The 22,223-nt window shown below is 54.6% G+C and overlaps 1 protein-coding gene across 6 annotated transcripts in view; it reads left to right on the top strand.

The window, feature by feature from the left end:
* NBEAL2 (neurobeachin like 2) overlaps positions 1-22,223 on the top strand; it is a 175,945-nt gene that overhangs the window by 47,425 nt on the left and 106,297 nt on the right. For 4 of the 6 annotated variants that reach the window (XM_039521670.1, XM_039521666.1, XM_039521667.1 and 1 more), the window contains exon 2: positions 16,061-16,149. In XM_039521670.1, the coding sequence (XP_039377604.1) occupies positions 16,061-16,149 (89 nt within the window). Of the gene's footprint in view, positions 1-10,677; positions 10,882-15,565; positions 15,671-16,060; positions 16,150-22,223 lie in introns of those variants that run through there. The other 2 variants (XM_039521665.1, XM_039521668.1) reach the window with 2 other exon arrangements.

The raw sequence follows: 22,223 nt of genomic DNA, 5'->3' as shown, positions 1-22,223 counted from the left end.
CCAGATTTTAACATTCAGGAAACAGGACACTCCACGGGGAGGGAGGGTAGCCCCAGCCTGCCACCATCCACTCCCTCCGACTGCCCCCCCAAGAAACCCCAACCCGTCCAACTCCCCCCACTCCCTGATCACCCCCCAGGACCCCACCCCCTATCTAAGCGCTACTGGTCCTTGTCCCCTGATTGCCCCCTCCTGGGACCCCCCCCCAACGTCCCCCCAGGACCCCACCCCCTACCTGTCCCCTGACGCACCCCTGGGACTTCCATGCTTCTCCAGCTGCTGCCTGTCCCCTGACTGCCCCCGAACCTCTGACCCATCTAACCCCCCCTTCTCCCTACCCCTGACTGCCCCCCCGAACCTCCGCCTTATGCAACCCCCCCTGCTCCCTGTCCCTTGACTGCCCCCCCAGAACCGCCTACCCCTTCTCCAACCCCCCAGCCCTCTTACTGTGCCACTCAGACCAGCGTGTCTGGGTCCGTGCAGCTGCATACATGCTGCCGTGCTCCCCCGCAGAGCCACAGCCCCCCCCACCCCCAGCACCTGCCTTCCAGATTTGAACTCCTCAGAATTCAGGAGTGCTCAAGCTCAGTTTGGGCAGCTGTTACTTCATTTCTCCCAAATCGAATATACTGATCCACTGTAACTTGCTGTAGAAAAAGTAGATAAAATTGAGCAAGAAATGCTTCCCAGTGGTTATTAGGACTGGAATTGCTATTTTCAACAGCCATTGCCTTTTGTTTTTGTTTAAAAGGAAGACAGTGATATTGCACTGGCAAATTCCCCATAGAAAGAAAGAGTGGAACAAAAGAATAATAAAGGCACCTCAACTTTTCCTCATTTATGGAGGACAGTCTTATAATATGCATCCAGATATCTTCCAATCACACAAGCTGAAAATTGTTCCACTTTACGGCAGCTCTGTAACCATATGGGAACCAATCCTGTCTGTTCTGTGCACATCCAAAATTCCTGCTAAATGACCCGCCCTGGGAGCAAGTTACCAGTGACCCAGGGCTGGGGCGGAAGGAGGGTGCAGATGGAGGGGGGGGGGAGAGCCCAGGGCTGGGGCAGCAGGAAGTGTGTGTGTGGGGCAATGGTGGGGAGGGGAGCCCAGAGCTGGGGCAAGAGGGGGTTGCGGCGAGGAGCCCAGGGCTGGGACGGGGGGCAGCCAAAAATTTTTTTTGCTTGGGGCAGCAAAAAACCTATTGCCGGCCCTGGGCCCAGCTCGTTGAAGTACAGTTCCAGGTGGCATGGGACAGAGCTTGAGTCAGGGTGGCCGAGTGGATAGGGAATTTGACGGGGAATCAGGAGACCTGGGTTCTATTCTACTGATCTGCTTTTGTGATCTTGGGTAAGTCCCTTCCCTTCTCTGTGCCTGTCTCTCTGTCCTGTGTTCAGATGGTGCATCTGCACTACCTCGGGCTCTGTCTCTGGTTTGAATTCGAGCCCTCTTCCGTCCACACATACAAATGAGTCTGACTCAGGATGGGGTCCTAGGACCCTGCTAAATGGGGTGGGTCAGAGCCAGAGTCCCACTGTCCCTCAGGTCCAAGCCCTGTTTCTTTGCAATGTGGACGCAGCTCGAGCTGCGGACCCAAGGCAGAAGGTCTGCGTAGCGCAATACGGGGCCAGCAACTGCAAAGCTAGGTTTACAATGCAGCGTGAACCCTCAAACATGGCTTGGAAACCCCGCGCCCCACAAACCTGAGCTCAGTGTGCAGCGTAGACCTGCTCTGAAAGGCAGTGGCTGTACGTGCCCGGGCTGAGACAGGAGCTCCGTTGCCCCTGTGGGTGCTAGTGCTATATAAATAACACACTGCGGTGCAGCTCCTCTGGCCAGTCCCAAGTCGTAGGGTTTGCCCAGGGCTCGGGGAGGGCACGGAGCACACGCCGGCACAGCATCTGAGGGGTGCCGAGGCCCGCGGACACGTGGGGAGTAGAGGTCCAGCGGAAGAGTACGAGAGCCTTGCATCTCCACCCTCTCAATTCACCCCATGCGCTGGGGGGATTAGAGATAGGGTTGTCGCCTCCTAAGTTTGCACCTGGACAGTCTAGTTTCAGCTTGTGTCCAGGTGCCATTTGACAAGCCCTGAGGTCCATTTTTTTGATCGGGGGGGGGGGGGGGGGGGGGGGGGCGGAGCAGGAGGCAGGGCCTGGGTGGCGGGGAGAGGTGGAGCAGGAGGGTAGCAACCCTAGAGAGAAGGATAGAATAAGCCTGTGCTGGCTTTTGTGACATGCACTACAGTGGGGCAGACAAATGGCCACCGGATGACCCGGGAGATGCCCTGTCCAGCTGGCCTAGAACCCACTCTGCAGGCCGGGCCGTGACTGTGGCTGGATACGGATGCGGCTGTTCTGTGGGACCCTTTGCCCAGCCGGGGCTCCCTCTTCTCCGGAATCTCCTGGGCTCCTGAGTCCAACCTCTTCCTTCAGCGTGCAAGCGGCTAACGTAGGAACGCACTCAGCTGAGCTGCCAAGCCTCAGAGCTGCCGAACAGGCTCTGCCAGCCAGGCCCGGGTGTGAGCCGGGGCCCGGTCCAGCTGTGAGAGTGTCGGTGTCTGGACATGTCTTTTCTGGGTGTTGCTCGCTGTGTGCCGTGGAGCACGCCCCCACCTCTCCGAGGAGGAGCCTCGGCGGGCGAGAGCTGCAGAGCTGGGTCCCAGCTGCACCATGGTTTCTCAGCGCTGCGGCGGGGAGCATACGGTAAGACCTGAACCCGCTGTGCGTCATCCCTGGGAGCACCCCAGGGGGTTGAAAGCCTCTGGGAAACAGACACGGAGCCCCCAGGGTTAGGGTTCACCCCCCACAGAGCAGCTTTGTTCAGGTTCCTGCGGAAGCTGCATGTCGGATGCTGGCTTGAGGGCTGCCTCTCCTTGTCATGCTGGCCGGGCCAGGCGTGGGCACTGCTGCCATGAAAGGGTCGAGGGGACCTGGGCATGGTCCTATTTCCAATCAGACCCCACCTCTAAATTTTGTGTGTGAAAGAGGGAAATTTAAAAATGGATGTGAGGCAGTGTTGCCTAGTGGATAGAGCACCGACCTGCCGGGTGGCCTTGGGTTAGTCATGTGACTCTGGTGCCTCAGTTTCCCTATCTGTAAAGTGGGGGTGATACTGACCTTTGAGATCTCATGAGCACTACATCAAAGATTGAGGAAGAAAATCAAAATTTTGCCAGCAGGCAGGGTGCCCCAGGGTTGATCCTTCCCTGAGACTTTTATGCAAGGTGGGGGGAATGTCCCCACCCGGCACTCTTCCTCCCTCTCACCCCCAATGCTTTTGTCTTGACATCAGGGTCATGCTTAGCATTTTTATAGCACTTTACAATGGCTTGCTTTAAACATGTAGAGACACTATCTCATTAAACCTCCCAGCCTCCCTGGTAGCAAATATGTGGTGGGGGTCCCACTTTGTGGGTGGGGAAACTGAGGCACAGCAAGGCAGTGTGACTTGCTCTAGGTCAGTGGTGGAGCTAGGATTAGAACTGGGGGCCTCCTGACTGCAGCCCTAGAGCTGTTCAGTCCATGTCGCTTTGCACAGTAGCTGCCCCTTTGTTTCCCTGTCCCGTGTTCTGGGCGGGGTGAGGCTCGGTGGCTCCGTTACGACTCTGGAGGGACGGGGATGGCTAGAGCCGCTGGAGTTGTTCCGAACTCTCAGCTGAGTGTCTGTGTGCCAGGGTAGTGCTGACTTGACCTTTGGGGCCCCCATGCCCTGCCCCTCCCAAAGAAACTAGGGGATAAAATCAGAGTGAAGTGAATGTGTTTAGGGCGGCCACTCGTGGCTCCCTGGAGTCCTGGCCGTTCTGTACCTCCGGAGGCACCTCGCCCGCGAGGTCATGCCATGCAGCGCGTGCCACTCTGCCCCCACCGGCATGACCTTGTATGCACTGGGCAGGCGAGGCCACGCTGAAGCAGCACGCGTCACAAAATGGCGTCCCAAGGCTGGGATTAAAAGCGCCTCCGGTTTTGTCTCAGTACCAGCTGGGGAACAAAGTTTTAAAAACAGACCTGTTGGGCTTAAAACCGCACGAAGGGCCTGCCTGCTGTCCGTCCGTCTGTCCTCCCCGGCGCTACGCCGCTGGCAGCTGTTACTCCAGCCTTGCCCTCGACCACCAGAAGCAGCGGTTAGGGTGCGCTAGCTGAGGTTACGGCTAGTCCCGTCCCGTCTACACTGGAGAAGGCCGGACACGGGTCCCACCAGAACATCCAGCCTAGAGCGGCCACTAGGCTATTTGAGCCTGTTGCTAAAGTCGGTGCCACCAACAGCTGGGTTGGCTCTCCCAGCCCTGTTTCCTTCCCCGTCTGCGTCGTGTGGCCCCTTGTTGTGAGAGAGGGAACTAAAAAGAAATCCACAGCGGCTGTTAGCCACTGTCCTTTGGGTGTATCGGAGACTGCCGCTCACCCTGCGGTCGGTGTCCTTAACAAACCCACTCGGACTAAGAGCAGGTGTTTTTGTAGCCTCTCCCTTGTAGCGGGTCTTCTTTCTGCCTCTCTTAACTTGAGGGAGAAAGAGACCGAGACACAAACCCCTCTGGGGATTTCAGGGTTAATTCAGCCATTGCCCGAGTCTGACCGGTCACTGTTTGCCCTGAATTTTATATACAAGGAGTGCACCTGATGCTGGGGAGGCGCTAAAACAGGGGTTGGCCAATGGCAGCCACTGGGTCAGGGCAGCCGGGGAGAGAGGGGGTGTTATGGAGAATTCAGGTCCTAGGGTTTGAAACTCCATCTGGATCTGAATGTATCAAAGAGATGGGTGGTAATGGATCCATGTTCTTCAATTTCAAGGACATAAGGGACCCGAACGATCATCTAGTGAGCCTGATCTCCTGGATGACACAGGCCAGAGAATCTCGCCCAGGGATTCCCGTCTGGAGGCTGGTAACGTGTGTTTGAACGAGAGTAGATCTTTTTAAATAGCTTTGTGCGAATCAGGTCTGGCCCCGTGGCAGGTAAGGTGCCAATCAGGCCCTGAGCTGGGCTGAGCTGTAAAGGGGAGACATGGGGTTTCTGTGCTTTGGAAGATTGTGTCCTGGAGGGGGCATTTGTTTTAGTAAAGGGGGTCTTCTTGAAAGATGCTGCACTCCAGATATAGATACTGTCGGACACCGTGGCCCTGATCCTAATGCTAAGAGAGCAATAGTATCTGCTTCGATGCTCCGAATGAACACACGCCTGGTCAGCGGCACCCCTCATTTATCCTGCACAAGGAAAGAACCTCTAAGAAACCTGGGCTTAACGTAGAACTTGGAACGTACTCCAGATCTTCGGCCTGGCCTGGCCTGGAGGCTTAGTCAAAAGATGGAGGGCCAGGGCCTCATCTGGCACCAGTTCCCATAGCTCCCTCAAGGCCAACACCTGCATTGAAATTCTGGAACTATTGAAGCCAATCAAGTGGGTTTGTCTGTGTTCTGAGAAGTACAGAGCCATTCTTCAGCTAGTGACACTAACGGCGAAGTTGTTTCACTTGTGACCCATGATGGGATTTGAACCTGGTTCTCCCAAGGGAACATCCTGCTGCCCCTTCTCCTGGGGTTTGTCTAGACTAGAGCATGGGCCTGTTCTCACTCCAGCTGAGTACCCAGGACGGCATTAGGGTAAAGCACAGATGGTTGTGTTATGTCCAGAGCGGTAGTTAGCTCAAGGACCACTAACGTTAGACAGACCCATTGTGCTGCATGCCCCCGGCCTTGTTTTGATTCCACACCCCCCCCCCCCCCGCACTATAATAACTAATACCTAGCTCTTACCTGTTGCTTTCTAGCCAGAGATCTAAAAGAGCTTTCCAAAGGTTGGTATCCTTACCTCCATTTTACAGATGGGAAAACTGAGGCATGGGGGCAGGGAAGTGACTTGCCCAGGGTCACGTAAGAGGGGAGAGGTCAAGCCAGAAACTCAGGTATCCTGTGCTCTATCCACTAGGTCACACTGCATCCCATGGATTCCCTTTTCTGTTTTCCTGTAAATCAGACTGAAATGTTAAAAGTCCTTCCATGACCACGCTGACTATCTCAGGCAGTCGATCACTCCCCTGCTATGGGCTTCCCCCACCCGTGTCTGGCTCTGTCTAGAATCGCAGCTGCCTCACAGGCTGAATGGGCTGGAGAGGACGGGTTAAGCACCTGAATACAAACCAACTCCGCCAAAACATGAACAACTGAGCCAGGCAGCAGGCGAAAAGCTCAGCTGAATGGGAGCCAAGCACCGACGTTCTGTCGGAGCTGGGAGCAGTCTGCGCTGCGGCTGAGAAGCGGATGACTCAGCCTGTCATATCCTGCCTTGTCATGATGATTGACTTTGAATACAGGTGGATCGCTTCTTTGCCACTCTCCTTCCCTTTCCAGGAACCCCCGCCCCCCTTCACTGCCGCACCTGTCGGCTCATGATTCGTCCCGGCCATGGGAATCCTGGTGCGGTTTGTTGGGGAAGCAGCCACGGCAGCTGCTCGCCGGCTGTTAGTCACTCTTGGGAAGTCAGACTCTGATTCCTCGGCTGTTTAAGAATCCTCCTGCGTCCTCATGCAGACAGTTGCACGTCAGGGCTAAGGCCTTGCGTATCCACCGTCTGCGCAGTCAGCCCCCCAGCACCGCCTTGAGGGTCTGTCCTCACTGCAGTGAGGCCAGGCTGTTACCCCCCCAGCCCTCCTCCTGTCCGCACACAAACCGCCCCTGTGAATCTGCTGCTTTCAGCCTGGGCTAGCTGGCCTGGCGGGGTTAGAGCGCAGGTGCTGCTTTGCAGTGGGGACGCAGGCGAAATCTCTGGGGGTGGGGGGCTGGTAGTCCTCCAAAGCCTTCCCCCGGTGTGCCCAGAAGGACAGATGAGGTCACCCACAAATCACTGGGTGAGCGGCTCAGCTTAGCGCAGCATAAAGAACCATGGGCTGTGCCCCGGCAATCCTAGCGAGAGAGACAGAGCCCGGCACCAGTGAGGACACGATAACGCATGGAGGGGCTGTTCGTGCCCAGGCTAGACTGGCCCGGGTGCCGATCAGCTGCGCTAGCTCTGCTGTGAGGACACCCTGAGAGAGCGAGTCCCTTCCAGTTGCATCTCCTTCAATGGATGATCTTCTTTAACATTTATATTGGGGCAGCCCTGGGTCAGGCCCCTGTTCTGTACAAACGCCCTGCCCCAAAGAGCTTGCTGCTTGAGCTTCAGGGAGGGATTGAGACCTAGTGGCTAGAGCAAGTGGGACTGGCTGTCATCCTGATTCTCGCACTTACTCACCAAGCGACCTTGGCCAAGTCTAACCTCTGCCTCAGTTTCTCCATCTGTAGACTGAGGGTGATTAAGACCTGCTTCATGCTTAAATGAAACGGCATCCATCACATAGAATCATAGAAACGTTGTTTTCCAAGGGTCTCAAGACATTAATTTAACTAGCTGCTTTTATATGTGATGGCATTCAAGTGCCTTTACATTGTACAAATGGCTCATGGCGTTTTATGACTCTGTAACAAGCACTGTCGATTTAAAAGTAAAACGCGGTTGGTGTATTCCGGTTGCAGACTCTGACTGGGATCTGAAAGTCAAGCTGGGCTCCTTCTGCCAAGCACAACACCCAGCAAGAAGAAATCTGTGACTGGAACTTAACACTCCACTCCATGCGCGAGGTGGATTAGAACCCAGCTCCCTCTCCTTTTATGCCTAACAGGCATAAAAATGTATTGCTGTCTAGAGTTGGCAAACACTCCTTCGCTGGCCCCAAAGGAGGCATTTGTATTTGATCCCTCTTCTGACTGTAAGCGTGTTCCAGTGAAGTGTGATGTCTTTAAAATTGGCTTAGCCACTGGCTCTTCTGTATAATCAATTTTCATGCTTCAGGGCATCAAGCGATTTTCACAGGGGTCAGGCAGGCTTGGGGCAGCATTGCGCAGCTGGCTGGGTGCATTGTGGGGTTTATTCACATCAGGTGTTGGTCACTGCAGGAGGCTACTTGATTGGTCCAAATCCGGTATGGCAAATCCTGTGTGATAAGATAGTGCCGGGTAAGCCCCCAGTTGTTGCTCTGAGTGCCAGTCCTGGGAGGCCCTCATCACCCTTCCTTCCTGTTGACTTGCATGCTATATCCCAGGGATAGGCAACCTATGGCACGCGTGCCGAAGGCAGCACACAAGCTGATTTTCAGTGGCACTCACACTGCCCAGGTCCTGGCACCGGTCCGGGGGGGCTCTGCATTTTAATTTAATTTTAAATGAAGCTTCTTAAACATTTTTAAAACCTTATTTACTTTACATACAGCAATAGTTTAGTTGTATATTATAGACTGATAGAAAGAGACCTTCAAAAACGTTAGTGTATTACTGGCACACAAAACCTTCAATTGGAGTGAATAAATGAAGACTCGGCACAGCACTTCTGAAAGGTTACCGACCCCTGCTATATCCTATTGCCTGATCACTGCAAGGTACATTCTGAATAGGTCCAGCACGCTCATTCTAAGGCCTTTCAGAGTCCTAGAAGCCACTTCCCCTTCTAGCATCCCACCTCTCATTATGGCTTTTCCGGCTGCACTGGGGCTGTTACCCAGGGAGCAGGTGGGAGCTGGCTGGAGGATAATCTTCCCCCCTCCTTTCCAAACTGCAGGGTGTGAGCCGCCTGCTGGTAAGCGGTGACCTGGGCAGGCACTCCCAGGGCAGGTCGATCTAACCACCTCTTCTTGCCCAATATCCTCTTCTTGCAAAACCCTCACTGTAGAGCGGGAAGCTTTCAGGGCCCTCTGCAAATTCTTCCTCCCATTGTTGGCTTGGGGCAGTTGGCTTGTTGCTCGCTTGTTTCCATTTCTCCTGCCAGCTGGTTATTCAGGGGTGTTCCCACCATGCGTGGAGAGATGCAGGGGCCAGGGCTGCCACAAACAGGGAAGCAGTTGGGGCAGCTTGGGAGCCTTCCCCTGGACTGAGAAGGGCCTGAGATCGGAACCCTGAAGACCCCTGAACTTTGGGAACGGTTGGCAAAAGGGTTGGGCTCATCTCTAGTGCAGAGATTCATAGATTATAAAGGCAAAAGGGACACCTGTGATCACCCGAAGCACCAGCTGTAGAACTTCCCTGAATTAATTCCTGTCTGAACCAGAGCCGAGCTTTCAGAAAAACAACCAGTCTTGACCTAAAAATTGCCAGAGCTGGAGGATTCACCACAACCCCCAGGCAGCTGTTCCAGTTAACTAGACACGGGCTTAATGTCTCTGCAGAACGCCAGTTCTGCGCTCAAGAACTGGCCAGATCACGTGCTCCTTAAAGGTGGAATTCAGCGCCTCTAGAAGATGATAAAATCCAAATGGAGGGTGGAGGTGGGCAGAAGAGAAACAGAAGGCACGGGAAAGATCAGACCACCTTAATCTGGGCTCTGCCAAACTCCAAGGTCCCTCCAGTGGACCTATGTCCACCTCCCCCAGCCCCTGACAAAGCAGTAAGTGGGTGCGTGGTGAACTGTTTGTACTTACCCCTCTTTTCTTACCGTGCTCCCCTGGTGTGTGAGTTGCGCCCACATGAGTTCCTTTGTGCTCACTGAGATTCAGAGGCTGAACTTTGTGGTGCAGTGTGCACGTGTGAGAGTTACGTCTGGTTCTGTAGATAGGAGCCCTGCGGTTGGTGTAACCTGCTGGAAGAAGGTAGAAAAGTCCTATAGAAAACGTTAACCTTTCTAGGGCATCCTTTCTAACCCTGCTGTAGAATCCAGTAGGCAATTCTATCCCTGGTGAACCTGGCATCTTTCGCTCCTGCAGTCTCCCTGCTGAATTTTAGTGCGCAAGGAGTAGTTTGATGCACTTGCCAAGTGTCGACTGGCTGACACTTCTCTGACACGTCGCTACGTTTTGGGCCTGGTTCTCGGAGGGGAGTGGGGTCCGGTGGTTGCGGGGGGGGGTGGCTGGGAGCCAGGACTCCTGGGTTCTCTCCCTGGCTCTGGGAGGGGAGTGTATCACACGCTGGAAAGCCTGCCCTTAGTCCCCCGGCGCAGGCTTGTCCAGAAGGCGTTCCTGTGGCTGGGCAGCCTGCGAGCTGGGCGAGGAGGCCCTAGGGGCCTGTTTCTGGTTCCTTTGGGACAGCACTGTGCCAGAGGAGGGCATAGGAAGGGAAGGCGCGGTGGCTGAGGATTGAGGTTAATCAGCGGAGGTGGCCGAGCCTCCTCCGTGGACTAGTAAAAGGGGCTGCAGCTCAGGGATGAGGTTCGTGGGTAGAACTGGCGGCATGGGAGTGCCCAGGCCTGGGAACAGCTTGAGGTTCGCACAGCAGGACTGGAACAGTAGGGGGCGCTGCAGGGCAGGAGCCTGGGCTGTTGATTGGGAGGTGTGGGGTTGTGATGCTCCGGACGCCCTCTGGGGGACCTTGTGTGGACTCAATAAACCCGACGTGACGGGCCGCCCGTCCTTGGAGTCGCTCCGTCAAGGTTGGCGGAGCTGGACCTGCCCCAGTAGCCTTAGAGAGGTAGCTGGGAAGGAACAAGCTGATGCTGCTCTGAGACCCACCGGTGTCCCCGTCTCGGTGCGGCCAGGGCCTTGGGCTGGTGCTGGGTGCCCCTTTGCTGTTAGAAGCAAGTGCCTCTCGGAGACCCAGCCTGTCCCCCGGCCGCTGCGGCGCTGCGGGAGGAAGTGTCGCTGATGTTTCTAGTGACTTGGCATTTCCTGGCTGTTGCTTTACACAACGCGGTTTTTTAAAGTCACTTTCTTGTTTTGCTGCTCTCTGTGCTCACGTTCTCCCTCCCCCCCCGCCCCTTCCCGGAGCATCGCCGACCTTCGCTGGGGCCGCCCGCGCTGCCAGCGGCTCTGCTCTCGCCCCGTCGCCTGCATGGGCTCCCAGCTCAGGCGGCTGCCTCTGGATTTGGCTTAGTCCTTGGCCGATGATGGAGCTGCCCAGCTGTCAGATGGGATCTCCGGCCATGGCCTGCCAGGTAACACCTGCACACTGGCTTTCAGGTAGCTGCGGCACCAGCTTGGATGGCGTGCAGGTGGGAGCCCTCTGCGTTGCATCGGGGGGGTTGTGGGTGCAGGCTAGGTGGGCGTCTGCCTCTAAGCTTGCGCTTGCAGATGTTTGTCGTTACAGGAAACAAGCTCTGTGTCTGGGGTGTGAAAAACAAGCTAGCAAATAGAGCTTCCACTTGCTGTCTCTGCAGTGCTGGGCAGATCAATTGATCGCTTGTAGCAGGAGGGAGGCTTGCATGTGTCACGTGGGGGAGAGCTTTTACCGGTCCACTCTTTGGGCCTGATCCAGCCAGGTGCTGGGCACTCCCGTTGAGAGTGCTGTGTCACTGGCAGGCTCAGGCCCTTTTGAGGACAGCGACTCTTACACCTGCAGGTCCTGCTAGGCTCCCCCAGGGAGAGGAGCCGTGTCACTTGGAGCTAGGCTAGGCAGAGGTCCATGAGGCTGGCCTGGTGTCTCTTCCTGTGGTGAGCAGCGGGTGTAGGGAAGAGGTGCTGGGACAAGAAGGATAGGCCAGGCATTTGAAGAATATCTAAAGGATGTATCTGATCCCCTCTTCGCCTTCCTGGGAACGCCCTGTAGACCTTCACAAGGAGCACTCTGAAAAGCCGTCAGTTGAAACAGAGTGAAATCCTTGCTCCAGGGACTTTCGCCACCCTGCGGAATGATGTAGGAGGGATAAGAGTCTGTCACGTTCTAGTGGCTGATCCAGAAAGTCTGCAGAGGGGAGATGAGTCTCTAAAGCTTAGAGGGCTTTTCCATAAGGGTGCGACTTCTCCTCTGCTTCTTCCCTTCCTTTAAGACCATCCGTGGTGGGAAGGAATTGGAGCATGGAATCTCCGTTTACTTTCCTGGCAAAGGTTACGTGCGATGGGAGGCGTTGGGAACCTTGGTTGCTACCAAAGCTTAACAAAAGCACATCTTGCTCCTGGTGTGCTCAGTGGGCAGGAGACCGTGACTAAAGACCTGCTTCCTGGCTTCTGTGACACCAGGATTTAGATGGGGAGCTAGGGCCCAGCCCGTCTGTCTGCCTGCTGCGAACTCCACCCTCCCAGACTGGCCGTGAAAGCCCCTGCAGGTCTCCTAACCCCAGAGCTGCAACTGTCAGCAGAGAAGCAGCTACCTCTGCCTGCAGTGACTCTGCCTTATCAGCCTATCTCTTCTGTAGAACTATGGTGAGTTGAGACAGAAAGAGCGATGGAGCGATAGGCAAACTCTTCTCAGGGGAAGAGGCTTAACTGTGGAGCGTCCAGAGGAAATCGGGCTGATCTGGCATCAGATGGCTTTCAAGGCACCCTGCCACTCAGAGGAGGAGGGGAGACCTACACACACACACCCCCTGCGGTGGGGCGCAGAGCTCTACTAGCAGGGAAAGGAGAAGGGCAGAAGATTCTGGGAAGTGCCTAGATACCAGGGTGATGGGCGCTAGAAGGGTGCAGCAGCAAGGGAGTGCAGAAGAAATGGAGGGAGGGTCTCTCTGGCCCCCTGGTTTCAGCTGTCCGTCTGTCCCAGGGGAATGGCTCTTGTGGGAGAGGCTGGACTGCAAAGGGGCTGGTGTGTGTGCTGTTGGTTATTGGCTTCCCTGAATGTGCATGTCTGTCTCTGGATTCTGGCATTGGGTGGGAGGTTCCAGGCTCTGGTTTAGCGCATGGGGCTGAATGTACCATTGCAGCTGGTAAACCCAAGCTCTGCCCTGCCTGTGCCGCTCCGATGGCATGAAGGGAGCTTGGGGATTCCCCCAGGGCCTGTGTAGTGCGGGTGGGGAGGGGGAGTGGCTGGTGCATAGAGAGCTCTGGCGCTCTCTAGCTGGCACATGGTCCCTCGGGCTCACAGCCAGCTGGCAGGAGTTGGAGCAGCCCGCTGGCTGGGCTGGGGCCGCCTCTCCGCACTGAGCCGGGGGGAGCAGCCTCGAGCGGCACTGCAGAGCCTCGCGGGCAGTATGCCAGACCGTGGGCATTGCACTGTGACCCTGGCTTTACAGGCTTCCAGAGTAACCCGTGTTAACCCAGTGTGGGTCCTTGTCCCTCTAGTCAGTGGACCACGCAGAAGTGATTTGAATCTGCCGCTGCCTCTGAGCCAGCACATCTGGCCCTTCCGCTCGTGCAGTCAGTGGTTCTGGGTTCAGTCCCTGCAGGTGGCCCCAAGGTTGCTGGGAGAGGGACCGATTCCTTCTGCACCCCTGGCCTATCCTGACTGTTCAGTCCCTTTGTTTGCATGGCAGAGAATAGCATGGGTCTTTCCTCCCCTCCCCCAAGAGTGACCTGTGTGACCTTACAGGCAGCTTGTCTGATACGGCAGTGATGGGGGAAGGGCTTCTGGTCCCTCAGAATGGGCTCTGATTGCTGGAACTGGCTACCCTGTCAGCTTGCATTTTGTAAAGCACCAGCTCCTGGAGTCCTGGGATTATGCAGCAATCTCAGCTTCTGGGAAAAGTTTCCAGCCCTCGTGGCTGCAGAGTGACCTGAAGGCTCAGGAACTAGTGGACAAAGCAGAAGAACCCGAAAGGTATTAAAAACCTCACGAGAGATCAGGTGGGTGAGAGAATCTCTTTTGTTGGACCAACTTCTGTTGGTGAGAGGGAGATGCTTTCAAGCTTACTCAGTGTCACAGCAGAATACAAGATCGAACCTATTCTAAGGTCCATTCACACTGAGTGGTCCCCTACAATATATGTGCCAACTACTTATGCTGAGCTATCTATTCGGTCTTGTATTTAGCTGTGACACCCTCTTTCCTGGACTTGAAGAAGAGCTCTGCGTAGCCCAAAAGCTTGTGTATTTCTCACCCACAGAAGTTGGTCCGATAAAAGAGGTTACCTCGCCCACCACCCCCCTCTCTCTCCTTGTTTCCTGGCATTCACTGGGAGATGGTCACCAAGGTGATGGCACGAAGCCTCTCTGACTCCCCTGGATTATGGTCTCTGCTCTCCGCTTTGGATAGTCGGCTGGTCTCCGGCCTGGTTTCTGATGTACCCTGCAGTGGAATTGTCACGGAGACCCCGGGCGATGCTCTGGAACTGCTCCCCACAAAGCCAGGCAGGACTTTGGGGAGCCTCCTCTCCCTCGGAGCAGACTGTCTGCAGGGCAAGAAGCTCACATGGCTTCACCTCCTGGGTCTCTCGGAGCATTCAGTATATGCCCCTCCGTGCGCTTCCCACAGCGAGTCCGCCCAGGTGAGGTCCTGGGGAAGCCAGAGGGTCCTGCACCCCCACTGCGCAGTCAGACGTGACTCTCAGCCAGCCAGTAAAACAGAGGTTTATTCGATGACAGGAACACGGTCCAAAACAGAGCTTGTAGGTACCGCAAACCGGACCCCTCCGACGGGTCCATTCTGGGGTACAGCGAGCCAGACAACCCCGTCTGCCCTCACTTCCCGTCCCCAGCCAGCCCCAAACTGAAACCCCCTCCAGCCCCTCCTTTCCAGCCTTTGTCTCTTTCCTGGGCCAGGAAGTCACCTGATCTTTGTTCACCTTTAGCCATCCCCTTGGGGGTGGGGGGAGGGCCCTGGCCATTTGTTGCTAGGAGACAGATTGTTGGCCATTTATGCACACTGGAGACGTAAGAAATGCATAGGGGAAACTGAGGCACACACACAGTATTCAGAGGAAACATTAAGAACAGTCCCACTTCGTCACAGGAATCTGTACCGGCTGGCCTTGGGGAGTTTTGCATGGATGTCTAGCAGTATCTTTCCCCTCACCCTCGAATAGGGGGCATGAGTGCAACCATCCTATGAGGATTTTAAGATCATATCAACTTATGGCGGAGCCTGAGTTTGCTGCTCTGTTACTGCTTGTGTTCTGAGTTGGGGTGAGTTTAATAAACATTTTATACAGTACTGGGCTGTAAACGTACATGGCGCTTTATAGCGCATAGATGAGATGTGCAACCTGCCCCTCAGAACTTGACATCTGGAGAAAACAAACCCAGCATGCAGGAGAAGGGGGCTAGGACTCGGCCCGCCTCACCTACGTGCTGTCTGTGCTGCTAGAAGGGCCAGGGTTACAAAAGACAGAGTGCCACTGTGGGGCTGCTGAGAGCAAAAGGCTGTTCCAAAAAGTGTGTGTAGTAATAACTGTATTGCACAACTTGCATGGCAGCTGTTTTGAAATCTAGCCTCGCGTTCTACAAACGACGGGCAGCGTGGCTGAAATGCAGCCCTCTGTGGGGGTGAAGGACAGCGACCAACGTGTGTGTGTGTGAGTGAGATATATGCCTCTCTGAGGAGGAGAGGGGAAATTTTAGCCCAGGATACTGGGGCAGAACGTCTCCGTCGAGCACACCGGGCCCCTGGAGGTCAGATCAGTGAGGTGCCCGGTGAAGCTCCTGGAGCTCAGTGCGCATCTCAGAACATGCAGGGCTGGGTCAGCCTTGCTGAGAGTGGACAGTGACTGATGGTGACTGGCTGCTGTGTAATAGGAGAGCTCCCCTCCCGGATATGTACCATATAAGGGGGTGTGTCACAATGGAGGGGACTGAGATGGGCTGCTGATCATGTGACTTGTCAGCCTATCCAGGCTTGGGTGCCCATTGCTCTGGGCTGAGGTGGGGCCATTTAAACCATCTAGTCTGACCACCTGTACAGCACAGGCCATTCAATTTCACCAGTATACCCCTATATTGAGCCCGAAGGCTCCAGTTCACGTCAGTCCTTGGGAGACTAACCTCTCAGGCAGAGAACAGGAGCAATGGTGGGACCACCAGTGCCCGGGCAGTGGCAGGGAGGTGATGAGGTGAGATCTGCCCAGTCGTGCCTAGCAGGTGAGCTATGCCCCATGCTTCAGAGAAGGGCAAAGAAACCCCCCAAGGCTTCTGCCAATTTACCCGGGGAGGCAGTTCCTGCACGCCCCCAAAATCTGGCCGGCAGTTTGGCCCTGACCATGTGACCCTCTTGCACGTACATACGGAATGCGTGGAATTATCGTGGATTCTGCAGCGCTGTGTATCCTGCGCTCTCATCTATCGGTCAAGTTGTGGGAAGCGTGAATCTGGAATTGCCTCTGTTTCTAACTTCCCCCGAAGTCTGAGGGTGTTCAGACTAGCCGGTTCTAATTCGGGCCTGTCTCTTCAGCTCACAGCTCTGTGTGTGGCGGTAACCTTTGGTTTATATTTACTCCTGACTTCTCACCACCTCCTCGCTTTGTCTTTTAGAAAGACTTGACCTACCTGCAACAGTGGCTGGAGGCGTTTGTCATGAACTTTGAAAAGATCATCGCGGTGCAGTCGTTGGACCCGAGGAGGTGAGTCTCTCCCCTCCCCCTCTCTGGATATTGGGTTGGGGGCTGCCTTGTGGTCACGCTGGTTAGTGCAAACGCTTGAAGATCACACGGGCAGTTAAAGAACTTGGATCAAATGGAACAAATTCTCGTGGGAAGCCGGTGCCTTCAGTGGATTTCACTTGTTTCTCTGCCTAAGGGGTTCACAGATTACTATCTAATATTATTCCTTAAACCAGTGTGAATGGAGTGCTGGGCGAATAGTGCCAGAACAATAGCATCTGTGGAGACTTCTTTGTACACCCACAGATAATGAGAGCCAGTGGCTGAGAAGCGGAGTTAGACAAATTCAGCCTAGCGACAGTCACGCCGCTTTTAGCAGTGAGGGGAACTGACCATTGCTGAGGGACACAGAAGATTCTCTGTCACTCGATTTTTTTTTTTTAAATAGTCTCTCACTGAACCAGAAGCTAGGGGCTTGATGCAGGAGGTGCTGGCCGAAATTCTCTCGCCTGCTACGGTGGAGGTCAAATGAGATGATCCTAATGGTCCCTTCCGGCCCTTAAAATAAAACAAACAAAAATCTGTGAAGAGGAACAGCCTACGCCACGGTGCCACGAGATTCCCCTGTGCTGTCCTCTCAAATGTGCCTGAGCTTTGTCTTAGACTGACCACCACCCAGGGCAGAGCGGCCAGTTTCCATGGCCCATTCGGATTTTAGCTGTTCTCTTGCCAGGAACGGGGCCAGTTAGTGCCACTTGGGGTTATTGTTGTGAAGTGGACCCTCTCCTTCCAGGGCCTGCACTGAGACCCCCATATCCATTGCCGCTCAGCTGCTAGCGTGAAACCAGGCGGCAGTGACATTCAGGAGCCACCTGCTCGGGCCAGGTCCAGCACCTTGGAGGTGACTGGCGCTGTAGCCAGTGATCCATCCCAAGAGCTATCCCTGTCTCGCCTCAAATGGCTTCTAATCCTCCTCCGCCTGAGGGTGCAGGCATCATTTCTCTAGGAGGAAGAGCTTCTTGACCTTGCCTTGTGATATTAATGTGGAGGCATCATTGTGCTCGGTGTATTACCTGGAAGGGAGGTCCCTGCCCCAAGGAGCGTGCAGTAATAGTGAATCTAACAAGGATTCACAGGAATGGATGTTCCTCCCCTGCTCTGCGCTAGCTGCTGTTCCCTGGAAGCCCTAGTGGAAGTGAGGGTCCCACGGTCACCCCCCAGGTTGTATTTGTTTCCAGGCCTGTTCTCCACCGTCCATCCCAGGCAGGAGAAGCCTTCTCTCTAGATGGGACGTGCAGGAGGGTGAGACTTGACTGCTAACGCTGGAGAAGATCTTCCTGCAGGACAGGACTGAGGATGTGCATCATTGTGTCCTGCGGCGCCCACTACCTATGGGGGATGGTGCACCTTGCAAGTGTCCATCGCTTGTGGCTTTGGGGCTCTCGAAAACCTCCTCCTAGTGCAATTCCACCTAATGCAGAATTTCTCCAGAGGCGGCAGCCAGTTACTGAGCTGCTTCTGTGCTGGGGAATAGACAGAATGGGGGCAGCCGGCTGAAAGTGCGAGGGATTTGCACTTACAACAGTGCCCTGAAATCCCACGTGCTTCATTGCTCGCGTTGTTCAGGAGGGGCAGGGATGTAAATTGTTTGTGGGACTTTCCACTGCAGGACTCGTGGCGAGACGTGATGCAGGCAGCTGTAGCCATTAAAGCTTTTCTTTCCCTTCTGCTCCTCTGTGCTCCAGTGCTTGCACTGGCTGAGCTCTGTGTTTGTAACTCGGCCCTGACCCTCAGCCCCCCTGCTATTCCAGTCTTGGGCTCCTGCTCTCCCTGGCCATGGTTATTCCCATGTCTATAGGTATGATTAATCATGTCATACTTCCTAAGTGACGATCCAGGAGCTCTGTGCTGGGGAAATGGAGCCCAATCTGGATGGCTTAAGGCAGAAGGAAAGCCAGGCTCCAAATATCATCTGTATTTAGCAAGTCCCCTAATTGTTCTACAGTAATTGCACTTGGCCCTGTCAACGATCAGCTAATCTACACTTACTGCCATTTGCGGCTGCTCCTCGGCCGGCAGTACGCACAAGCGGAACACGCCTGTGGTTGTGCATTGTGAAATATTTCACAATGCGTTCATTAAAACCTGTAATCTCATTGGGCTACCTCGGTGTAACAAACGGAGGAATTGGATTTAGGGCGTGCCAGGCTCAGGAATGGTGGGAAGGAGGTTTCGCTAGTCGTCTTCTGCTTCATTTATGCAGCTGAGCTTGTTGTTGACGCTACCAGCACTCCCTGCTCTGCGTTGGCCTTTTTCTTGAGTTCTTTCCCCAACCGCCAACTGATCTAGATTCTTTGATTCAGCTCCTGCAGCCTCTGTAGGATCAAGGAGCATATTTCTGAGACTCTGGAGGATCCTAAGTCCTTGGTCTCCTGCCTGAGTGCCTGGCTTGTGGCGTGGCTGGTTCCTGGACTCCTAGCCCCCTGCATTGACCCCTCTGGGGGTACATCTGGAGGCTCCTCTCTGCTCGAGTGCCAAAGTTCTCACGCGCTCCTGCCTTGGTACCTCGGGGTGGATTTAAACGTACTTGCTGTAGGAGGCTAAAATCTGGACTCTCCAGCTTCTTCATTCCACTGGCCAGTTGTGGAAGGGACATAAGATGGGCTGGGACTGCCCCAGGCTTTGAGATTAGGAAAGTGCCCATGAAGAGATCTGGAATAAACCTCTGGCAGGTCAGAGGGCGTTCTGCCCATTAGGCGAGCTGACTGCATGGCTGAGGATTATGTTCACCCCTTGGAGAGGATCTGACCAGCTCTGAGGCAGTAAAGCCAGACTGTGCTCATTGTGGGTGGTCTTTCAGATGAAACTCTTCTCACGCTCCCACCCTCCCTTGCTCAGATTTTGGCCGATAACTGATGCTTGACAGGAAGTCCTATACCACCTCTCCACAGTACAGAACCTGATCCTGAAAGGTGCTGAGCCCCTGCAATCCATATTGAAATCAATAAGGTGACTCAGGATGAAGCCCGTAATGCATCTGACCTTTGGAGCAATGCTGGTTTTTCTATGACTGAGTCCTTCCTGACCCATTCTTGTGGTCAGTTTTATGACCTGAAGCATGTGGATTGATAACTCTTACCCAAGCTAGCGTCAGTGCAGATTCATGCAGGTAACCACAATTGGGCCCCTGGGTGAGATTAACAATTAGGCCCTGGATAGTTGAACTCCAAGCAGCCATTTGTGGAAACCTTTGCTTCCAGGTTTCAGATCATGCAGTGGCTGTGCCTCTCTCTCCCTCTGCCTGCGGTTAACACCGACACAGTGTTGATTTCCACACCCCTTTGTTCTATTGCAGCGAGCGGACGAAACGTTACAATCTGTCCTCGCGTCTTCCAACCATCAGTGCAATTTCCTGGCGGCTTCCCTCCTCTCTTGCGGGGGTGGGGCAGGATGACAGAGAGCTGATTTCCCTGCGCCATGCATGGGGAGGTGGTGACAGCAAGGAGCTCTCCATGGAGATGACATTGCCACCTCCTTTGTACTGGGGTATTAGTCAGTTCTGTTTCCTTGTGCAAACTGCAGGGCAAACAACCTCTCTAGCTATGGTGGGGGAAGACCAGAAGAGAGACTGTCATGGAGTTCAAGGCCTTAAGGGACCTCCTGTATATCACAGGCCACCAGCCTCCCCCTCCCCCCCACACACACAACCCACCAACTGAATTAGACCAAAGTATCACAGCCCGCAGAAGAGGAGGCTGTTATGCGCCACAGGCAGAGAATAAGGGGGATCGAGATGCACCAATCAGTGAGTCCCCTGCAATGGCAGGCAAATGTTTGAGATACACCCATTATTCCTGGCAAGTGGCCCTCAACCTCACACTGCAGAGCAAGGCAGACCCTCCCCTTCTTCCCCCCTCCGGTCACTGCCAATCTAACCTGGGGGGAAATTCCTTCCTCACCCCATATGTGGTGATCAGTTAGACCCTGAGCACGTGAGCAAGAACCAGCCAGCCGTGCCCCTGAGAGAGAGAATGCTCGGTAACACCTCAGAGCCCTGACGCTCCCCACCCAACATCTCCTCTCCAGCCATGACAATCTCTGGTGTTTCAGAAGAAGGAGATTTAAAAAAACAAAACAAAAAAACCCTTCCCAGAGTACACTGGGGGAAATCCCTTCCTGACCCCTGCCAGTGGCCGGCTGAAGCCCTGAAGCATGAGCTTTGGTACATAAGATGTAAAGCAGAAGTGAGCCCTGAGGCCGTTGTGCATACTTAGGACTGTCTATATACGTGTACTTACAAAGTCCCCACTACACAGTACCCGACTGCCTTGCCATCTTGGATCAGCTTCACACTATAGGAAGACTATAGTGGAACACAGGCTCAAAGCCAGCTCTTCAGAGTCCCAGGCTGCCTCCCTAACCACTGGGCCATTCAAATTCTGCTGGCGGCGCTAGTTAATCTGAGTTCTGGGGCTGGGAAGAATGTATCTGGCTCTTATCTCCCTCTGAGCTCAGCTGCAGAGAAATCCCTTTGCTCTCTGGGGCTGGGCTCCCTGCTTAGCCTGCTGGATCCTGAGCGAGTCTATTTTTGGAAGGTGGCTGTGTGTGGAGCGGGAGATAGAGCTGTGAGTGGCATCTCATTGAGCTCTTAGATCAAGCAGCCGTAATCCCCTGCCAAGGGACGCCGTCTTAAGCCTCTGCCTATCCCAGTCTGGTGAGGGTGTTTTCAGGGGTTTTATCAATGACACTTGGCATGCCCTGTTTTCAGTGCCTCTCTGCTGAGAGGGACATGCCAGCGTGTTTACATTTGTGCTAGGCCAGAAAGAAGAGGCTTCTGGGCAAAGTCTTATTTGCGTAAGTGCCACGCAGCCTGCAATGCACCAGCAACAATGTAAGCCGGGGGCATTTCTGAAGCTTACGTGCTGTCCCACAGTTTCCCAGGACACTGTTTGTTGGCGTACTCCTCTTCCTGTTCCTTGCACCTTCCCCTCCCCCGGCCTTTGGAGTCAGGCTTGGAGCACAGTCACTCTGCTCTGCTCGCTGCTAGCCCTTGTCCTGCGGATGGCAGCAAATTTGGTGGCAATGCTGACAGCCGTGTATTCCGTGGTGGTGCGCGCACACCCAGTGCACCGAAGCTGGAGCACTTTGCCTAGCAGTACCCGTAGGGGGGATGCCCGTGCCCTGTGGCCCTCGCTCCTCCCCTAACTATGTAAGGGTGCTGCCACCCCGACCTGCCTCAGTTCCTTCTCACCGCCCACAGCTAGAGTCGGCACTCGGTGTGGTGTGTTCATGTCATGTTTTCAGTCTGTTTTCTGGGGGGTTTTGCCCCCTCTAGTTAATAGTAAATTCAGTTTAGTTAAGTGCGTCTAGAGTACTTGGCTCTCACTGTAGTTCAAGCATTGTTTGACTTGGGGCCTGTGATCCGCACCCAAGGTGCTTGTGTCTTGGTGAAGGACATGCTAAGGAACGGTGCTCCATCTGTAAGTCATTCCAAAAGAGTCCTCGGATGGCCAGAGATGTGTGGCTGACGCATCGAGGCCCTCATCTGATCGGTGGTCACCTTCAGAACCGGCAGGTGATGTCACTCCACGTTTGGACCCTGCTGTTTCACCCAAGAGGAAGCGGAGTTAATAATAATAATAATAATAATAATAATAATTGGAGATATGCCAATCTCCTAGAACTGGAAGGGACCTTGAAAGGTCATTGAGTCCAGCCCCCTGCCTTCACTAGCAGGACCAATTTTTGCCCCAGATCCCTATGTGGCCCCCTGAAGGATTGAACTCACAACCCTGGGTTTAGCAGGCCAATGCTCAAACCACTGAGCTATCCCTCCCCCCAAGTTCTCCCTCCTCTAGCGTGTTGAGGAGGAGGTGGTCCCATAAGACTGATCGGAGCTGCTCCAAGGCTCAGGGAGACTCTTCCTCCATTTCTAAGAGTAGTGCTGACTAGTGCCGTACTCTTTCCAGCACACAGGATGGAGCAGGTCTGTTCAACTGCTCCCCGGTGTCATGCCAGGATCAGCATGGAGAAATCCCCTCTCCAGCTTCAGTTCACGCTAAGCTTATTCAACTGTCTTAGGTTTCATCCTAGGA

Source organism: Mauremys reevesii, linkage group 2, assembly GCF_016161935.1.
Source record: "Mauremys reevesii isolate NIE-2019 linkage group 2, ASM1616193v1, whole genome shotgun sequence".
NCBI lineage: Eukaryota > Metazoa > Chordata > Testudines > Geoemydidae > Mauremys > Mauremys reevesii.
Note: the sequence above shows the minus strand (reverse complement) of the source record. Positions and strands in the feature narration are given on the sequence as shown.